The sequence below is a fragment of the Ictalurus punctatus genome, chromosome 16 (assembly GCF_001660625.3).
Source record: "Ictalurus punctatus breed USDA103 chromosome 16, Coco_2.0, whole genome shotgun sequence".
NCBI lineage: Eukaryota > Metazoa > Chordata > Actinopteri > Siluriformes > Ictaluridae > Ictalurus > Ictalurus punctatus.
The window spans coordinates 25,950,583-25,969,166 of record NC_030431.2 but is presented as its reverse complement, the minus strand read 5'-3'; the positions used below and the strand labels follow the sequence as shown (position 1 = coordinate 25,969,166).

The 18,584-nt window shown below is 43.2% G+C and overlaps 1 protein-coding gene across 6 annotated transcripts in view; it reads right to left on the bottom strand.

Annotated features, from left to right (window-relative positions):
- Nucleotides 1-1,872: 1,872 nt before the first annotated feature.
- Nucleotides 1,873-18,584, bottom strand: part of LOC108276735 (rab GTPase-activating protein 1) — an 83,489-nt gene continuing 66,777 nt past the window's right edge. For all 6 annotated transcript variants that reach the window (XM_017488610.3, XM_017488615.3, XM_017488611.3 and 3 more), the window contains 7 exons: nucleotides 15,195-15,287; nucleotides 12,293-12,403; nucleotides 12,099-12,203; nucleotides 10,039-10,122; nucleotides 6,802-6,873; nucleotides 4,842-5,039; nucleotides 1,873-3,699 (listed from right to left, as the gene is read on the bottom strand). In XM_017488610.3, coding sequence (XP_017344099.1) covers nucleotides 3,577-3,699; nucleotides 4,842-5,039; nucleotides 6,802-6,873; nucleotides 10,039-10,122; nucleotides 12,099-12,203; nucleotides 12,293-12,403; nucleotides 15,195-15,287 — 786 coding nt within the window. In that variant the 3' untranslated portion in view covers nucleotides 1,873-3,576. The remainder of the gene's footprint in view (nucleotides 3,700-4,841; nucleotides 5,040-6,801; nucleotides 6,874-10,038; nucleotides 10,123-12,098; nucleotides 12,204-12,292; nucleotides 12,404-15,194; nucleotides 15,288-18,584) is intronic.

The following is an 18,584-nucleotide window of genomic DNA, read 5'->3' as shown; positions in this document are numbered from 1 at the left end:
CTTTATCTCCGTGAAACACTAAACAAACCTTTCGGTAAATTTACTGTGTAAACTACCAACGGTGTAGAACATAAGCCCGGCTTTAGCTCCTCCCCCTCGTCCTCCTCACGCTGGAGGAAATGGGATTAAAGGCTTCGTTTCTAGAGAACTCCGGGGCGTGCATGATGACAGGGCTGGCATCGTGACACGAGCTTCTCGAACAGTGTAGGGTTTCACCGATCCCGAGAGACGCAGAACGTACGAGAACCCGGTTACAACGCCCTCGACGGTACGCACGGAACCGACTCGTACACGCCGAGAGCTGTGTGTTAAAGTCATTACAGGCACAGGGCGGGGTTTCGGTCTGTTTTTAGCCCCGGAGATACTCTACTCCTGCAGATCCGTTACCGTTCGCACTCAGAGTTTATAACGTGAGACGGAGTGACTCTCGGGGTCCGACTGCACAGCGCTGACGTACGAGTGTAACAGGATCGTACCGCATTCCAACATCAGCTCTCACACACACACACACACACACACACACCGCTTTGGAGGCAGCTGTGTAAAATGTGCTGATCACTACTGACACGGATACTGATATCGATCTGATCTCACACACGTTCGCTCGGACGTGAAACATGCTCCGATACCAAGTGGCGTAAATCGAGCGTACGTAAACGCACTCACGAGGAGGAGCTACAGCGTCTTAAAACGTCAGTAAAACGTCTTCATCATCACACGACGCTAGGAGAAGATGTTCTTGACGATCGGTCGCTCTCGGTCATCGACGCCGAGGAATTACGCCGCAGTGAAAACGCGCTCGAACGCTACTCCATACAAACTAACTAAAGCAGCTCGCTCACACACGACATTTCTAATCAACTCCTATCAGCACCGGCAATGACGTGTATCCGGAATTACACAGGGGGGGGGATAAATAAATAACGGTACAGACGTGATCCGAACGTGTGAACGTGTTGGACGAGGTCACGCTCCGTATCTCACCTGATGAAAGGAAGGACGTCTAGATGACGTGACGATGTGAGGATCTCCGTACCACCACGGCACCTGTAAGAAGGATTCGTTTTTTTTAGAAGAGCAGAAAAGATTAAAATGGTAGCTAGAGCAGCGTACGTGACGCGGCGTGTAAGAGAGGTGCCAAGATACGTACCTGCTGATCAGAGAGGAGGAAAAACATCGCCCGGATGATCGGCGAGGACGGGTACGAGGCGCTTTCGGAGCGAAAGTGAAGACGGTGACATCGAACGATGAACGCGTCCGCTGATGAAGTTATAAATAGATTCTTATCGGAAAACGGGCAGCTAAAAAAAAACAAAAAACCGTAAACGACTAGAGAATCAATTCTCTCCGCCATCGTCGGGTTCGATTCACACTGTAAACAAATTTACGTTTCCATACACGCACTATTCCGAAAAATCCTCCCGTTTTTATTCGTCTCGCCATAAAGACGAATTTCAACTTTACTTTAAACATCACTCGTTTTAATAAAAGTAGAACCGATCGCCCGCGTGTATAAATAAATACCTGGAATGATCGATTATTTATTTATTTATTAATTTTGCATTTAAATTAGGTGAATTTTTTAAAAATATTCAATGCTGACCAAATGTATAGAAAATATCGTTTTTTTAAAAAAAAACAAAAACAAACAAAAGGTTGACTTACGATCTGACTCACATTTTTTAAATTTATTAATTTATTTATTTTTAAACTTAATTTGGGATTATCGTCTTTTTTCTTGGTCTTGAAACCGACTGCATTTTGAACCCCTTCTCTTCTGCACCCCATGAACAACGTTCACGCTTTAATACCTTCTTAAACACGTACGCAGAGAATAAATCCACACACACACACACACACACACACAGGCGATATATTTGTGTTTGGTAGCTTTATATTGAAATTGATGAAGTATACACAATGCAGCTACACTATTACCATGTTCATACAGACACACGTAGTAGTAATAATAATAATAATAATAATAATAATAATGCTGGACGAGGATAAATTTTGGCATGTAATAGATGAGAGACAGCAGTTCGACATTAAAGACAGAACTTTAAAGCGACGTATACAAGGAGGCAACATTAGTAACGTTACCATGGAGTAGAAATACAAAATAAAACATTACATTCAAACAAAAACCTTTAATGCTTCTTATGTACAATCCGCCAGTGCCTCGTGGAATGACCCCTGCTTTTATTTATCTATCTGTCTATCTATCTATTTATTTAGAGAGAAGGAGAAAAAAAGGGGCTTCCTGTGACATGAGCAAGACAGATTCTGTTATAAATATGTCTGTAAGGTGCAAAAACTTAAAAAACCCACAGAGTGTTTCTTTACACAGCCTTTATGTGCGCACACACACACACACGCGCGCGCGCGCGCACACACGCACAAGCATGCCTGTGAGAGTGTGTGTGAGCGTTGTCTCTCATACACGCGCTAAATAAGTGCTTCAGGACGCAGCTCTCTGACGAGACCGCGTCCACCCACGATAATGCTAATGCTAATGCTAATAAAAAGGGATGGAACTAGCGTGCTAGCGTTCCCTCATTAATGTGTGTATCAGCGACCGTGAAGGTGTACTCGCCGATTAAAACTAATCGCACCATCAGAACAAGCCTGCGAGAGAGGCGGAGCTTTTCCTTGACTGGACTTCACACGCAGACTTTTTCCTGATTGGTTGGATGTTAGTGGTCCACTTTGAGTAAACTTTCCCAGTCTGCTGTCCTCCCTGTTGACAGTCCGAGAACCCGGGGGTTCCAGAGCCTCTGCGTGAATGTGTCATACACACGAATCTTGTTATAAATGATGAATATTTATAAAATCACTGATGGCAGCTTTAATGGTAAAAAGGAGATGCTTCTCTTCAACAGAGGTCTCCGTTTTTCATTCCCTCCGACCATCGCGCCTCTCTTTAGTGTACTTCGCCGACAAAAGAGGGGTGCCATTACTTTTATTTATTTGAGATATATATATATATATATATAAATAAAAATGTGCTTCTTTACCTTGTCCCTCTTCCTACATGATGAAAATCACTGTCGTGTACGGTCACTCACAGTCAATGGCACAAGGTTCCTTTAGTGCACGCGCACACACACACACACACACACACACACACACACACACGTCTAACATATTAAATCATGTAAGCTCACAGAAATTCATCATCAAACGGAAATTAGAAAAGCTCGTCTTCTTCCCAAAAGAAGGCTGTTAGTTTGTTGATGTTTGTGGGTTTATTTTGTGCAAGTAGTCTGGAGTAGAACAGTAGCTCGAGTGTGGTATTAATGCGTGTGTGTGTGTGTGTGTGTGTGTGTGTTTGTGTGTGTGTGAGTCAGTAGTATAAAGCCTAGCGCTAAAGCCTCCTCTGCTTTAGTATATTCTGTGTGTTTTGTTTTCTCTCTATGCAAAGATCTGGATCTTTTTACAAAAAAGGGAAAAATAAATGGTTCGTTTGGGTGTCGCGAGGTTCACCACACTGATCCATAGAGAGAGAGAGAGAGAGAGAGAGAGAGAGAGAGAGAGAGAGAGAGAGGCAGAGAGAGAGGCAGAGAGAGATGAATTTTAGGTGGTCTCTTTGCCCTGAGCTCCCGTCACCGTCTTAATGGAGGTTAAAGTTCGGTTGAACCAGGTCTTTTTAGCCGCTTGCACTTCATTGAGCGCCAGAGCCAAATGGTGGTCCAAATCCTGAAACACACACACACACACACACACACACACACACACAGAGATTTAACCCCATACTTCATTGTGTTGCAACAATTAATCTATCTCCAATGTTCTGATCGTCATTAACACAAAACCTCCACTTTCCTGTGTAACTGTAAAAAAGCGAGTTCCAACGATGTCACGTGACCCGGAAGTGCTCTTTCCACTTCCTTTTCTGAAGGTCATCATCGGTGTGCTCTCAAAATTGTATACATTTTTCAATATTTAAGCAAAACTACTTGATGGGGGGAAAAAAATAAATAAAAAATGTAAACGCTACCTGAGATAAAATGACCATTTATTATCCCGTCATTTAAAGAAGTTGAGACATTTGGAGTATTCTGTGAAAGGGTGAAGCGTGAACGTTGCCATACGGCGACACCATGCCATAGTGGAAGTGTCGTACTGAAACAGAGCCTTCGCTAATAGAATATTTACGTTTTAACGCGTGGAAGAAAACCTGTTCTTTCAGACGTTTTTTTTTTTTTTTTTTTTACGATCGCACTTTAAAGTTCAAAATGTAAAAAATTCAATGTTTGCGTGCGTTCCAGTGAGTCCGTCCGTCCGTCCGTCCACAAAACTCTCACGTGTTCGCTCGGCGGCAGAAACCCTGTGCGCTGTGCAGGCTGGAAAATGCAGCGGGATCCAGATGGCCGTCTCGTACGCGGTGTTATTTCTGACCTCGTGACACTTTCCGGCACTGCACGCCGTTACCGCACGCCAACAATTTACCACTGTGAACCGATTCAAACGATAAAAATCCATAAAGACATTTTAAAGTGTGACATAAACGATTGGATCGCCTCTACGTTCACATTAGTAAGCGACGTTTCAATGGGAATTTTCTCTAAATTTCTCCTCAAACTCGCTACGACACCGCGACGGAGCGGCGGATCCGAACGACCGCCTCGAACGGCGTTTCTTCAGTCCTCGGCCCAGAAATTTAGTTCCTACCTGCTGTTTGTTCCCGCAACAATGAAACAACCACGGTTTTATTTTATCCCGTCACATACGACCTCTCATTATATATATATATAAAGACGTATGCGAGCGTGAACGTAGAGTCGGGTGTAAGTGTGACGCAGCGGGTGTAAATGCGAGTACTCGGGTGATCTCGGTACCTGGATCTTGCACTCGGCCTCCACCAGCTGCAGTTTGGTCTGAGCGAGTTCCAGCTCCATCTCCCTGAGCTGCACCTGCAGAGCTTCTTTCTCCTCGTCGTTCTCGTCCTCGTTCAGCTCTTTAGGAACGCTCAGAGCCTTCAGACGGCCCTCTTTACTGAAGAGCACGCTGCACTTCTCACAGCCCTCCACCTTCATCTACACACACACACACACACACACACACACACACGGCTGGGTGTCATCAGTGTCGGGACGGGGCGAGTAAAGCCGGCCGATTGTGTAATCTTTATCAGCGTGGTCTCAGGCAGGAGCACAAAGCGCGGAAATTGGCCTGAACTGAACACAACGTTTTCTTTATCGGCGAAAGCACGAGCAGCATGATGATGATGATGATGATGATGATGATGATGATGCTCTCCACAGGAGAAACACACACCCCACACACACACACGGTTAGCTCTGTGTGTGTGTCTTCAGACAGCCCACTAATCTGTGTCTGTCTTGCAAGTCCACTTCTCCTATAAAGAGCCCATCATCTACTCAAGAGCCTCTCCACTTCACTCCTCGCCCCATTAGGGAGCAATAAATCATCTCCCGCGCAGAGGTTCCACCTCACTGCTGAACCCAGACCTGAACCCTGCGGCTGATGCGTCACTTCAGATGAAAACAGTGTCTCTCTCGATCCATTTAACACTGCTGTGCATATGGGGGGGGGGGGGGGGGGGGGACCCTGCACTTTCTGCTCAACTCAACAGAATTTCTTTTAAAATAACATGATATCAAAACGAGTTTCGGTAATCGACTAAGCAAGTCCTCGCTACGTTAGCACCGACTTCGCAAAACAGACCGTAACGCTAAAATAATACGAAGAAAACGACAACAGATACAGCTGCGAACAGCGAGGACAGGCCCAAGCACTACGGCGCCATCGCCACCCTGTTGGTGTATGAAGACAACGCACAGTGAAGCGAGTGCTGGAGAGGACAACACCCAAGATTCCTGCCACAAAGTTCCCCGTTCCACAAGCAATCAATCAATCAATCAGTCAATAAATAAATGTTATGTGGAGCAGGAGCCAAAAAAGGAACCCGATTGGTCATCGTATAAAGTTTATGTCTGACCAATCAGCAACGATTGGTACAGCAAGCACTATCCTTAATAGTCTTTGTGACGGGAACTAAATAGTTTCCTGATTGGCCATTCAATAAAACTCGTATTTGACCAATCAGCAACGTTCAGTATAACAAGCCCCGCCCCTAACAAGCCCGAGTCCTTAAAAGACAAACAGAACCGACTCTGGAGCAGGACCTTAGAAGTCAGCAGTCAACTGGTGCAGGAAAAAAAAAAAAAGTACTGATTCGTGAGCAGGAACTAAAAGCGTATTTGCAACATTCAGTATAACAAGCTCCGCCCCCAACAGGCCCTGGTCCGTAGAAAAAAACTCAACTCCAGAGCTGAACTCTGCAGCAGGAACTAAACACTACCTCTAGGTTGCTTGTTTATGTTTTTATGGGATGGCCATACTGTGCGTAATAAATTACACTGAGGAATGCAATAACAGGGTTGTCAGTGGTTTTAAAACGTTTCCTGATCCCAGCATAAAGCTTACGTTTGCTCAATCTGCAACGTTTAGTACGTCAGCTCCACCCACAGTAGCCTCTGGTTCTTAAAGAACAGTACCGACTCTGGAGCAGGAAACAGAAAGGTTCCTTTGTCTAGGATCCAAGAAATAAGATTAGTCCTGGTTCCTGTCGTGGGAACGTATCTGAAGGTTCTGGACTCCTAGTAAATGAGTAAGTAATAATCACCCCGCCCACTCGGGGTCGCACCGTTTATATCCTGAATCTTTCATAAACAGTTTAAAGTCACAGATGAAGTTCTGAAAAAAAGTTCCTCAGGTGTATTCGGATAAATAAACAGGTTTATGTAGTGGATGAAACGGTGAGGAGTTACTCACCCGGATCTTCTCCAGCTCTCCTCTGTTAGCCGTCTGCTGCTTCTCAAGTCGTTCACTCAGCTGGGAGCAGATCTAATACACACACACACACACACACACACACACACACACACACACACACACACACCTCACTCATAAGAGGTGCTGTACAGTACATGATGTGAAAAAACTCTTCCTAGTCTGAAATAAAGAAATTTATGAACGAATGAGAGCAGACCGATTTCATCCAATCACAGAGCGAATAAGTGTCTACGACTAGTCTTAACCAACTGCATTTCAGTGTTTTGGTTAAATATAAACCATCCAAACTACTGCATGGACACCAAGCACCATCCTGATCCTGATCCTCTTACATTACAAGTTATTTTAACACGCAAAAAAAAAAAAAAAAAAAAGAGATCTCATGCAAATTTAAACAAATAGCAACGACGTGGTTGGAGTTCATTCAATTATACAATAAACCCCGCCCCTTAACTCACCCTTCAACCCCACCCACTTCATATTCATGCGAATTTAAAATGTTACGAATTCATTAAAAAATTTCAAAATGTGTGGCCATGTTAGGAAAACAACAGAGAGTCCAGTCTTTTAGAAAACGGCGCGATTTCTTTTCACGGTGTGGAAACTTGATAACTTTTAGCAGTTTTACACAATATCCACACCGCTGTAGTTCTAGAGATACGAATTTTGGTAGAAATCTGTTAGGAAGTTCCTTCAGCGATTACATTTACGTTCCGTTATTAAAGGAACACTTAAAGGCTCTTGTGATTGGTTAAAGTCACACACGCTCGTGAATTATTCATGAATTTTCCTCTCGCTCTCCAACCTCGCTCTATGGCTCTCCGGCGTCTTATTATTAATCCCTTACGCGTCTCGTTCTCTCTCCGTTTGCATCGGTCTCTCGCTAATTGCATTACCCACAATCCTCTCCTCATGTCACTGGGAAATCACGGACTCTCTCTCGCTCTCGTTTTCAAGGCCAAATAAAAAAAACCCAGTTCTAATTCGCGGAACGTTTAATCGGCGGAGTGCGTTTATCCTCCAGACCACACGTCCTGTCCGGCCGTGTGCCGTCGGCGTGACGCGCGCAAGCCGTCTTCATCTACTCTCGCACGCCTGCACTCCATGCATCTTCATATCGGACGGCGTATTATACAAACCCGACCCGCGTGTTCCTCATCGAAATATTTCTAATGACTCAAACGGCTGTGAAATATTTGCCTGCTTAATGGAAACAGAAGGCTTGATCTAAAGGAGATAACGATTTGATCCGCCTCCATGTGACTGGTCAGTGTCGAAAATGTACCTTCATTAGAGTACAGCAGTTCTCATTAGAATTTAGGATTATACAACAGCAGCAAAAATAAATAAATAAATACATTTCAATTCTATTGAAGGTATTTCAAAATTCAACATCCTGTCCAAAGCCACGCCCACAAAAACACATACACGTGCGGTAATTTTGGCTTAAGCTGGAACGCAAGTACGCGAGGTCTCCGAATTAAAAGCCAAAACAATCGACAGGAGCGTAATTCACCACCCAATTAATAATACCTGCGATAGCCTTTCCACCGCTTGACAGAGGAGAGGGGGTGCCAATACTTTATGCAGCACGACAGGTGGGCTACATGCAGTATTCGCCTACAAAGTGACCCGATAAACTAGCAGCTTTGAAATGAATCAAACAAACACAAACATCCAATCAACTGCGTGTGACTTCATATGCTAATGATATGCGAATGATATGCTAATGAGTTGCTCTATAATTGCTCTCTTTAATTAACTAATGTTCAAAAACAACTCGCAGCTGAAATGGAACAAACACAACAAGGGGAATACGGGTACACGGCGCATCCGCATTTTCAAGTGAAGCTCCTGTGCTGTTTCTATTCACTTGTTAGAAACTACGATGATGTAATTCCGTTTAAAGTATTGGCACCCATGGGGGGGAAAAAAGGCTTTTTTTTTTTTTAATAAATCCAATGCAAGTACAGTGATTTATTACAATTCCTACCACAGTGCAGTTAAATTCTCAAATCAGAAGGTGATTAATTCTCTAGAACAGCGGCTCTGACAGTAGCGCAGGCTGATATTAATACACTCGTTCTGATACGTTACCGTTTCTATAGCAACGGCTCGTGTTTGTTTGTTTGTTTATTTCAAGAGAGAGAAAACTGTTTAGAGCTGTATATAACTATATTTTTAAAACTCCAGTCAAAGTGTGTGTAGTTGTTTTAAGGAGTCATACTGGAAGCATTAAGAACAGTCTGTGTGTGTGTGTGTGTGTGTGTGTGTACTGCCTCACTGTGTTAATTGCATACTCTGTGTGTGTATGCATGTGCGTTGTGAGGTCTTATCCTGTTAAAATGGCACCAGCAGGTTTGTGAGTGTGTGTGAGTGTGTGAGTGTGTGTGTGTGTGTGTGTGTGTGTGTGGACCCTGTCATCGTGCTGGATCATGAATCACGCTGTCAGCAGGTCCCATTAAAGGCAACTCTACAGGGACTTAAGCACTATTTTTTACAGAGCTGAGCTCACTCTGTGCACTGATCCCACACACACACACACACACACACACACACACACGCGCGCCTATATCCATGTATCACTATAATTTAATACAACCCTACCTGCATTTAAATGAGTTTAATGCAGATTAAATAATAAATAAATAAACAAAAATAAACAAACAAATAAATAAAAGCAAGTAAATAGGATTCATAACTTTATAAATAAATGAATGTGCATCATAAACCCACACTATGGTATGCAAATATATCAATATATTGTTATTACTACTACTATTATTGTTTTTATTATTATTATTATTATTATTATTATTATTATCATCATCATCATCATTATCGTTGTTATTATTATTATTGTTGTTGTTGTTGTTGTTGTTATTATTATTATTATTATTTAATGATGCAGTGTAATTAGATTTGCTTCCCGGTAGGAAAATCTACAGCGACCGCAAAGAGACGGAAGAGAAAAAGAGAAGAGAAAGGGGATGAAGGATGAAAGAGGGGGAAAAATAAATAACGAGGAAAAAAGAGAAGAGAAGGAGGGGTGAAGCAGAAAGAAAGAAGGAAATGAGATGGAGAACAGGGGGAAGGAGAAATAAGGAGAAAAGGAAATAAAGAGAACGAAATAAAATAAAATAAAAGCTTTATAAAGTGTGTGTGTGTGTGTGTGTGTGTGTGTGTGTGTGTGTGTGTGTGTGTGTGTGTTCTGACCTGTTTGTATTCTCCGATGATGGAGCCGTTCTTTTTGATCTCTGACTCCGATTTGTCCAGCTCTCTGCGGCACATCTCCTTAAGCTGAGGACACACACACACACACACACACACACACACTCTCTTCAGAACTGATATGAACCGGGGAGGAGTGTACAGGAGCTGAAGTGCCGTTTTAAGTTACATCTTATTGATGGTGAAACGAGTTAGTTCCTGTTCTCGCTTACGTTACAGAAGCCACAAACAGCCGTTCCCTCGCCAGCCAGCCCCTCTCTATATCGGCGTGAGTGAGCTGTTACTATAGCAACGAGCTGCACGACCGTCAGAGCTGCTGTCATACAAAATGAATCTATACCTTCTGACCAATCAGAATCCAGAACTCATCGGCGCCGCTATAGAACGTCAGCGAGAACGGGAAGTAACGCGCTTCGTGGACGTTACAGTATGACGTGTCCATCTTTAATAAAGAGATGTCAGTAATTATCGGCAGACGGGTGCGGTACAAGAGGAATAAAACACTCTGGGACGTACGGTTACGGGAAAAAGTTAACAGAAACACCGTGTTTTATATCCCTTACTTATTCTAAAGCAGCATGTCCAACGTTAAATGTCAAGCCCTTGTGTAATCGCTGTCTCAGAGTGTGTGTGTCTCTCTCTCACACACACACACGATTACAGCACGGTAATTGGACAGATAGTGTCACACTGTCACAGGATTCGTCATCTCCGGCACGATGGACTTGGACAGAAACCAGAAACGACGGTACAAGCTTCACCTTCACCTCAGACTGTTCGTCTCTCTCGAGTCAAATAAACGCAACGTGTATAAAATTAGCTCGTGTCATTTACACAGCCGGCGCCTCAGACTCAGAGTCATTATATACATAACCTCAGGCTGAGCGGCCGTGTTCGAGGTTCAATAACGACATCTTAAAGCGCAATTATCTCCAAGGTTGCTCCTCACGTGAGAGCGAGGACGAAGGGTTATAAAAAAAAAAAATTTAAAAAAAAGATTTCTTTTTTTGGAAAAGCTTTTGGAAAAACGTCCTCCTAAGTGGAGAAATCCTCAAAAAATGGACATTTGTTGAATAAAATAAATAGCAGGTACGTATAAAATAGGTTCTAAACACATCCACAATGAGATAAATCTCCCTCCAGGGCATCTGTAGACTGAGAGAAGAATAAATTCTCCAAATTTGCTTCTCATAGGAAGCGGTCATCTAAAAAATAAATAAATAAATAAATAAATAAATCGGTTCAAATGAAAATATATACGGCAATAAAACGGATTAAATTTGCTCAGGAACACCACAGGTGTTCAAGACGAGACCGATTTGTGGGGGGGGAAATGAAATGAATCGATAGGGTAAGGGTTCGGAGCGGATAAATCCGTTCTAATATACGTCTTCATTCATTTTCCAAATTTCCAACGCTGGAGAAATTCAGGGGAAAGTAGTTCCGGTAAATTTAAGCTCCGTCGTATCCATACGCCATCAGAGCCACACGACTACCTCAAATACTTCCCTCTGAAAAAGTCGTTCCATCTCCAAAAAGGATTCATTCTTCAGATGAACAGCTTCATTTAGAAACTCTAAATTTAAAACCGGACTATAACTCCATTTCTACACCGTAATTCTCTCATTTATATGGAATTTTTTTTAAAGGTATTTCCCAAAATCTCTGAAATACCCCGTGCATTTCCTTAGTTTCTTCGCTAAGTTTTGCGTATTTGTTCTTATATCTCTTATAACCATACCTCACACACACACACACACACACACACACACACACACACACACACACCTCCACAAGGGAAATCATCCACATGAACTCGTATTTAACCCACGCATGCCCTTTGGCTCCTCTTTCTGAGGACGTGATCGTCGAAATATGAGCTCAGATCTCCCGAGATCCTGTGTTAATCCACAGAACCTGCCCTGGAGAACTTCCCTGAGGTTCTAACACAAGACTGGAGGAGGAAGAATAAAAAGTATATATCGATATACACAGTGATGGCGTGATATTTCCCTCAGGAGGAACGGAGAGACAATATGGCTGACCTGCGCAGCTTCATCCTCCAGCCGTCTCTTCTCATCCTCCGAGTCGATCAGTTTCTGTTTCGTGATGAGGAGCTCTTTGTTTAGGGCGTCGGCCTTCTCCTCCGCCTGAACGCCACACACACACACACACTTTTTAGCTGATCACATCAGGGTACCAGAAAGGATGTTTAAGAAGCCGAGTGAGAGTAGCTCACGTTGTCCAGGTCCTTCCTGAGCGAGATCTTACTGCTGACCAGCTCGTGAGCGAGATCATCGTTCTCCTGCTCCAGACGCATGTTGGCTTCCTGCAGACGCCGGTTCTCCCGCTGTGGACGAGAGAACAGAGACCGTGTGACTCGCTTGTCTTGTGACTGGGTGTGTGATCATTAACTGTGCCAGTGAACAGAGCAACCTTTGACAGGAGAGCTCTTAAAGCACACATCCAGACCGGCGGAGAACAATTACACCACAACACACTCGGGTCGATTTTATATACAGGTTCAACACACACCTGATCAGCCGATACACAGGTAAGGCCTTTAGTGATTATAGATTACTGCATCACTAATATTTTACTGTGCCTTTCCTATGTAAAGCACTTTCACTCCAAATTCTGAACTCAGATAAAAATGAGCTATTAACCTGAGGATTATAACAGACCCTAACTAGTGCACTATATGCTCAGTAGACCCTAACTAGTGCACTATATGCCCAAATACCCTAACTAGTGCACTATATGCCCAAATACCCTATCTAGTGCACTATATACTCAGTAGACCCGATCTAGTGCACTATATGCCCAAATACCCTATCTAGTGCTCTATATGCTCAGTAGACCCTAACTAGTGCACTATATGCCCAAATACCCTATCTAGTGCACTATATGCCCAAATACCCTATCTAGTGCACTATATGCCCAAATACCCTATCTAGTGCACTATATGCCCAAATACCCTATCTAGTGCACTATATGCCCAAATACCCTATCTAGTGCACTATATGCTCAGTAGACCCTAACTAGTGCACTATATGCCCAAATGCCCGATCTAGTGCACTATATACTCAGTAGACCCGATCTAGTGCACTATATGCCCAAATACCCTATCTAGTGCTCTATATACTCAGTAGACCCTAACTAGTGCACTATATGCTCAGTAGACCCTAACTAGTGCACTATATGCCCAAATACCCTAACTAGTGCTCTATATGCTCAGTAGACCCTAACTAGTGCACTATATGCCCAAATACCCTATCTAGTGCACTATATGCCCAAATACCCTATCTAGTGCTCTATATGCTCAGTAGACCCTAACTAGTGCACTATATGCCCAAATACCCTATCTAGTGCACTATATGCTCAGTAGACCCTAACTAGTGCACTATATGCCCAAATACCCTATCTAGTGCACTATATGCTCAGTAGACCCTAACTAGTGCACTATATGCCCAAATACCCGATCTAGTGCACTATATACTCAGTAGACCCGATCTAGTGCACTATATGCCCAAATACCCTATCTAGTGCACTATATACTCAGTAGACCCTATCTAGTGCTCTATATGCTCAGTAGACCCGATCTAGTGCACTATATGCTCAGTAGACCCTATCTAGTGCTCTATATGCTCAGTAGACCCTATCTAGTGCTCTATATGCTCAGTAGACCCTATCTAGTGCTCTATATGCTCAGTAGACCCTATCTACTGAACTATATGCTCAGTAGACCCTATCTAGTGCACTATATGCTCAGTAGACCCTATCTAGTGCTCTATATGCTCAGTAGACCCTATCTAGTGCTCTATATGCTCAGTAGACCCTATCTAGTGCACTATATGCTCAGTAGACCCTATCTAGTGCTCTATATGCTCAGTAGACCCTATCTAGTGCTCTATATGCTCAGTAGACCCTATCTAGTGCTCTATATACTCAGTAGACCCTATCTAGTGCTCTATATGCTCAGTAGACCCTATCTAGTGCTCTATATACTCAGTAGACCCTATCTAGTGCTCTATATGCTCAGTAGACCCTATCTAGTGCTCTATATGCTCAGTAGACCCTATCTAGTGCTCTATATACTCAGTAGACACTATCTAGTGCTCTATATACTCAGTAGACCCTATCTAGTGCTCTATATGCTCAGTAGACCCTATCTAGTGCTCTATATGCTCAGTAGACCCTATCTAGTGCTCTATATGCTCAGTAGACACTATCTAGTGCTCTATATGCCCAGTAGACCCTATCTAGTGCTCTATATACTCAGTAGACCCTATCTAGTGCTCTATATGCTCAGTAGACACTATCTAGTGCTCTATATGCTCAGTAGACCCTATCTAGTGCTCTATATGCCCAGTAGACCCTATCTAGTGCTCTATATACTCAGTAGACCCTATCTAGTGCTCTATATGCTCAGTAGACCCTATCTAGTGCTCTATATGCTCAGTAGACCCTATCTAGTGCTCTATATACTCAGTAGACCCTATCTAGTGCTCTATATACTCAGTAGACCCTATCTAGTGCTCTATATGCTCAGTAGACCCTATCTAGTGCTCTATATACTCAGTAGACCCTATCTAGTGCTCTATATGCTCAGTAGACCCGATCTAGTGCACTATATGCTCAGTAGACCCTATCTAGTGCTCTATATACTCAGTAGACCCGATCTAGTGCACTATATGCTCAGTAGACCCTATCTAGTGCTCTATATACTCAGTAGACCCTATCTAGTGCTCTATATGCTCAGTAGACCCTATCTAGTGCTCTATATGCTCAGTAGACCCTATCTAGTGCACTTTACGTGGAACGTGGGCTGTCTAGACGGTTTTGGATTTTGGAACAGGATCCGAGCAGTGAACCAGGTGTGTAAGGTTCTCCTGAGCAGAGTGGAGCTCAGTCATCAGTGATCCTTCCATCGTCTTATTTTTACCCAATCCCTCTCTCCTACCGCTCTGTCGCTCCACTCGTCCCCAGAGCCAGGAGGTGAGACTTCGCTCAGATCGCTGCTCATTACTGACACACAGCGTGTATGCTAACGAGGGACAGCTCAGAGCCGTCACACTACAGAGCTCGCCTCTCTCTCTCTCTCTCTCTCTCTCTCTCTCACACACACACACGGTTGTTACCTCATATCTCTCGATGGGGGCCTCTTGCTGTTCCTGTTGTTCTCGCATCGTGTGATACTCTTTCTCATACTTCTTCAGCTTCTTTTGACTGATCTGTCACACACACACACACACACACACACACACACACACACACACACACACACACACACACATATTCTTGGTGAATGTGTTAGAGTGACAAGATGATGCAAAAAAGTTGAAACAATGTCAGGCTGCACTGCATTCTGCCATGAACTTGAAATCTTATGAAGAACTCAGAGCTTCTCATCTTAATAATAATAATAATAATAATAATAAGAATAATAATAAGAATAATAACAATAACAATAATAAAGTTGTAAAGTATTCAGAGTTAAGTGAGGATTAAATACTCACGTTACACACATCAGTATTCAGACCTCAAACGTAACTATAGACTTAAGCGCTATTCAGAAGTTACACAAGAGTTAAACATGAGGGGGTGGAGCTTGTCTAAAACAGGGGCGTGTCTCACTTACGCGCGACTCCCAACGTTAAACTTAAGCACGTTTTCCTTTATCGAGATCAGTTCGAGGGTGGAGCAGTATTAATTCCAGCGCCACAGTCCGACAGATTAACCACAACAGGTCACAGCCACACCTCTGTTTTACTTAAACTCCGCCCCTTTCGCGTAACTTTCACGTAAATCCTGGATAACGCTCGAGTACAGCATGAGGTCTGGATACCGCGTGCAATTTAAACCTTAATTCAACTCCAAATATGACCCTGGATGCCCAACACACCCTTATAGTAACGCAGAACCCTGTTTGGAAGCTGGGGATATGGGGGCGTTCCTAAATTTGCATATTCATAGATCTTGGCATTTTTAATAAAAGACAAAGCAGAGATGTTTCCAGAGTTATTTTAATATTTCTCGTGAGTTTAAAATAAACCCTGAACATCTCCTAAATGCTTTTTTTTTTGTGTGTCATGTCCAAAAAAAAAAAAAGGAAAGGAGAAAAAAAAAGAGACTAAAATGAAATGAAATAAAGCCAGAAAGCCCCTCCTCTGGAATGTGGCCACTTTAATAAAAATCAGTCCATCAGGATGTGATTTCTCCACACGCAGAGTTCTGAGCTGTATTTATCATTCTTGCGGCTCGCGCTGCAGCTCTTCTTGTTGACTAACCCAATTTGCAGACAAGCCGCTGCTGTGTTTCCAGGACCAGCACATTTCAGGCCAGAACATTCCGGATCCCGGAGCGCGCCATAAATACGCCTAGCGTAAATTAGCGTTATTTACAGAGAGCTGTGGTTTTCTCCTCTCTAATACCACCGAGCGTCCACACAGCCATGTGCTCAGAACATTCACCACCATATACGCTCTCTGTACACTCAGGGAACGTGTGTGTGTGTGTGTGTGTGTGTGTGTGTGTGTGTGTTGCGGATATAAAACGGATGAGTGGGGTGCACAGCTGCCAGGTGTGTGTTTTATCCCCAGGTTAGTGACAGGTGTGGTTATTTGAATCCCCAGACATCTGAATTCATATTTGTATCTCAGTTTTTTTTTTTTTAATTATAAATAAATAAATAAATAAATAAATAATGCACACAGATTTTTTTTTAAACCTGTACCTGCCTGGAATATGTTCCAAATAAGCCCCCTGTCCTAATTATAAACAAATACATAAACAAACAAGTAAGATACACATTAATAAAGGTGTGCTTCTATCAATCTACACCTTTTCATCAATCCAAAACAGACCGTATTATGGTGTAAATATAACAAACGTCTGGAATGACCATCAGAAAAACGATTATTTTAGGATTATTTTCCTATAAGAGAACAACCCATAGTGTTTTAAGGGGTTTCCTAAACGAGGACATTTTAATTTTAGTACACTTTTTGAAAGCAATAAAAGGTGAGAGAGTTGGGTTTTTTTTTTATGCAAACTGTAAATGCATGGTCTATTACGCTGTAGAAACTAGGACGGTGGTGGTAAATATAAATATATATATATAAATAAATAATAACAAACTATATTTATATTTACTGTATAAATGTATGAAAATGTCTGTAATGATATCAAACCGTGATGTTTAGCAAATCTGGCAACAGCAGCCATGATTATGGAGTTTAATGCAGGATTAAGAAGTGTCGGCTTTTATTGATCGTTTGGGTGGATTTTATTACACAGACCTGGCAACCTCGTGTGGTCTTTCACAAGAGGCCATTCAGAAAGCGTTTAAATACAGACAGTGCATTCAGAGGCACAGCTTTAGAGAGCTTTAGGGGGTTGTGTGAATGTGTGTGTGTGTGTGGGAGAGAGACAGAATCAGGGCTTTGTGTTGGGGAGTGTGTGGGTGAACCTGGCGCCCGGCGGAGGAACCATGAGGATCAGACCTGCAGACAGAAGAGTCCAGAGTGACACATGATGTGATTCTACGCTTCAACATTAGCAGCATGAAGCCTGGGTTATGAATCTGAGCCACATTAAGAATGTGTGTGTGTGTGTGTGTGTGTGTCCTTGATCTTTCCTCACTGCACTCCCATGACTTTAGCAGATGAGTTTCACAGCCACCTGGCCTCCTGCTGCAGTCTCTGCACTGACAGAATGAGGCTGCAGGTGATAGAGCCGTGCCCTCTACACCACCTACACCTCCCCTGCACTTATTTTCCCCTCCCTGTCCTCTGATTTCCACTCTTTAACAATCACGCACACTTCTTAAAGGCACAGGAGCATGTCCGTGCCCAAGAACCCGTTCACTCCTTCATTCTCTGCTGGGGGACTCGGAGGGAGCAGCTCGAGAAGGTCAGTTCAACCACAGATTCCAGCTCTTCCGGGATGTCCCACAAACGTTCCCAAGCCGACCGCGAGATGTAACCTCTCCCGAGTCCTGATACTGATCTACCCAAGTACTCCTCGCTGCAGAACAAATACACCATGGGGTAGAGAGGGACCCGATCCGGCTCCGCCGAACTGGGCCAAAAGTCCAAAGGAGTAGAGCGTATTGTACAGTGATGGGGTGAGGGGTTATGGATTAGGCTTATAGGAGGAGTTGGATCAGATCCAGCTCCACTTTCTGGACTGTTCACCAGCGACATACTTGTAAGGTGTCCAAACCACCTCAAAATTCAGAGGCGCAGACTCCAAGGTTCTCCAGGATCACAAAGAGCACAACCGAGTAAGAAGGACCGTGTGGAGGAACCTCATTTCCGTTGCCGGTACTTGTGACCTTATACTTTCATCTTCATAATGCTAGTAATCGAATCCTCTGGTGCTTGTAATTAGAGCTGTACGAAAATCTTCCTCAGTGCGTTCTTTAATGAAGAGAATCGTTGTCTTTACGCCACATTTAACTTCGCTGATTTAATGAATTCACAAAATCTTTATGGTGTGGCCCAACAGAGGAAACATCGAGAGAGAAG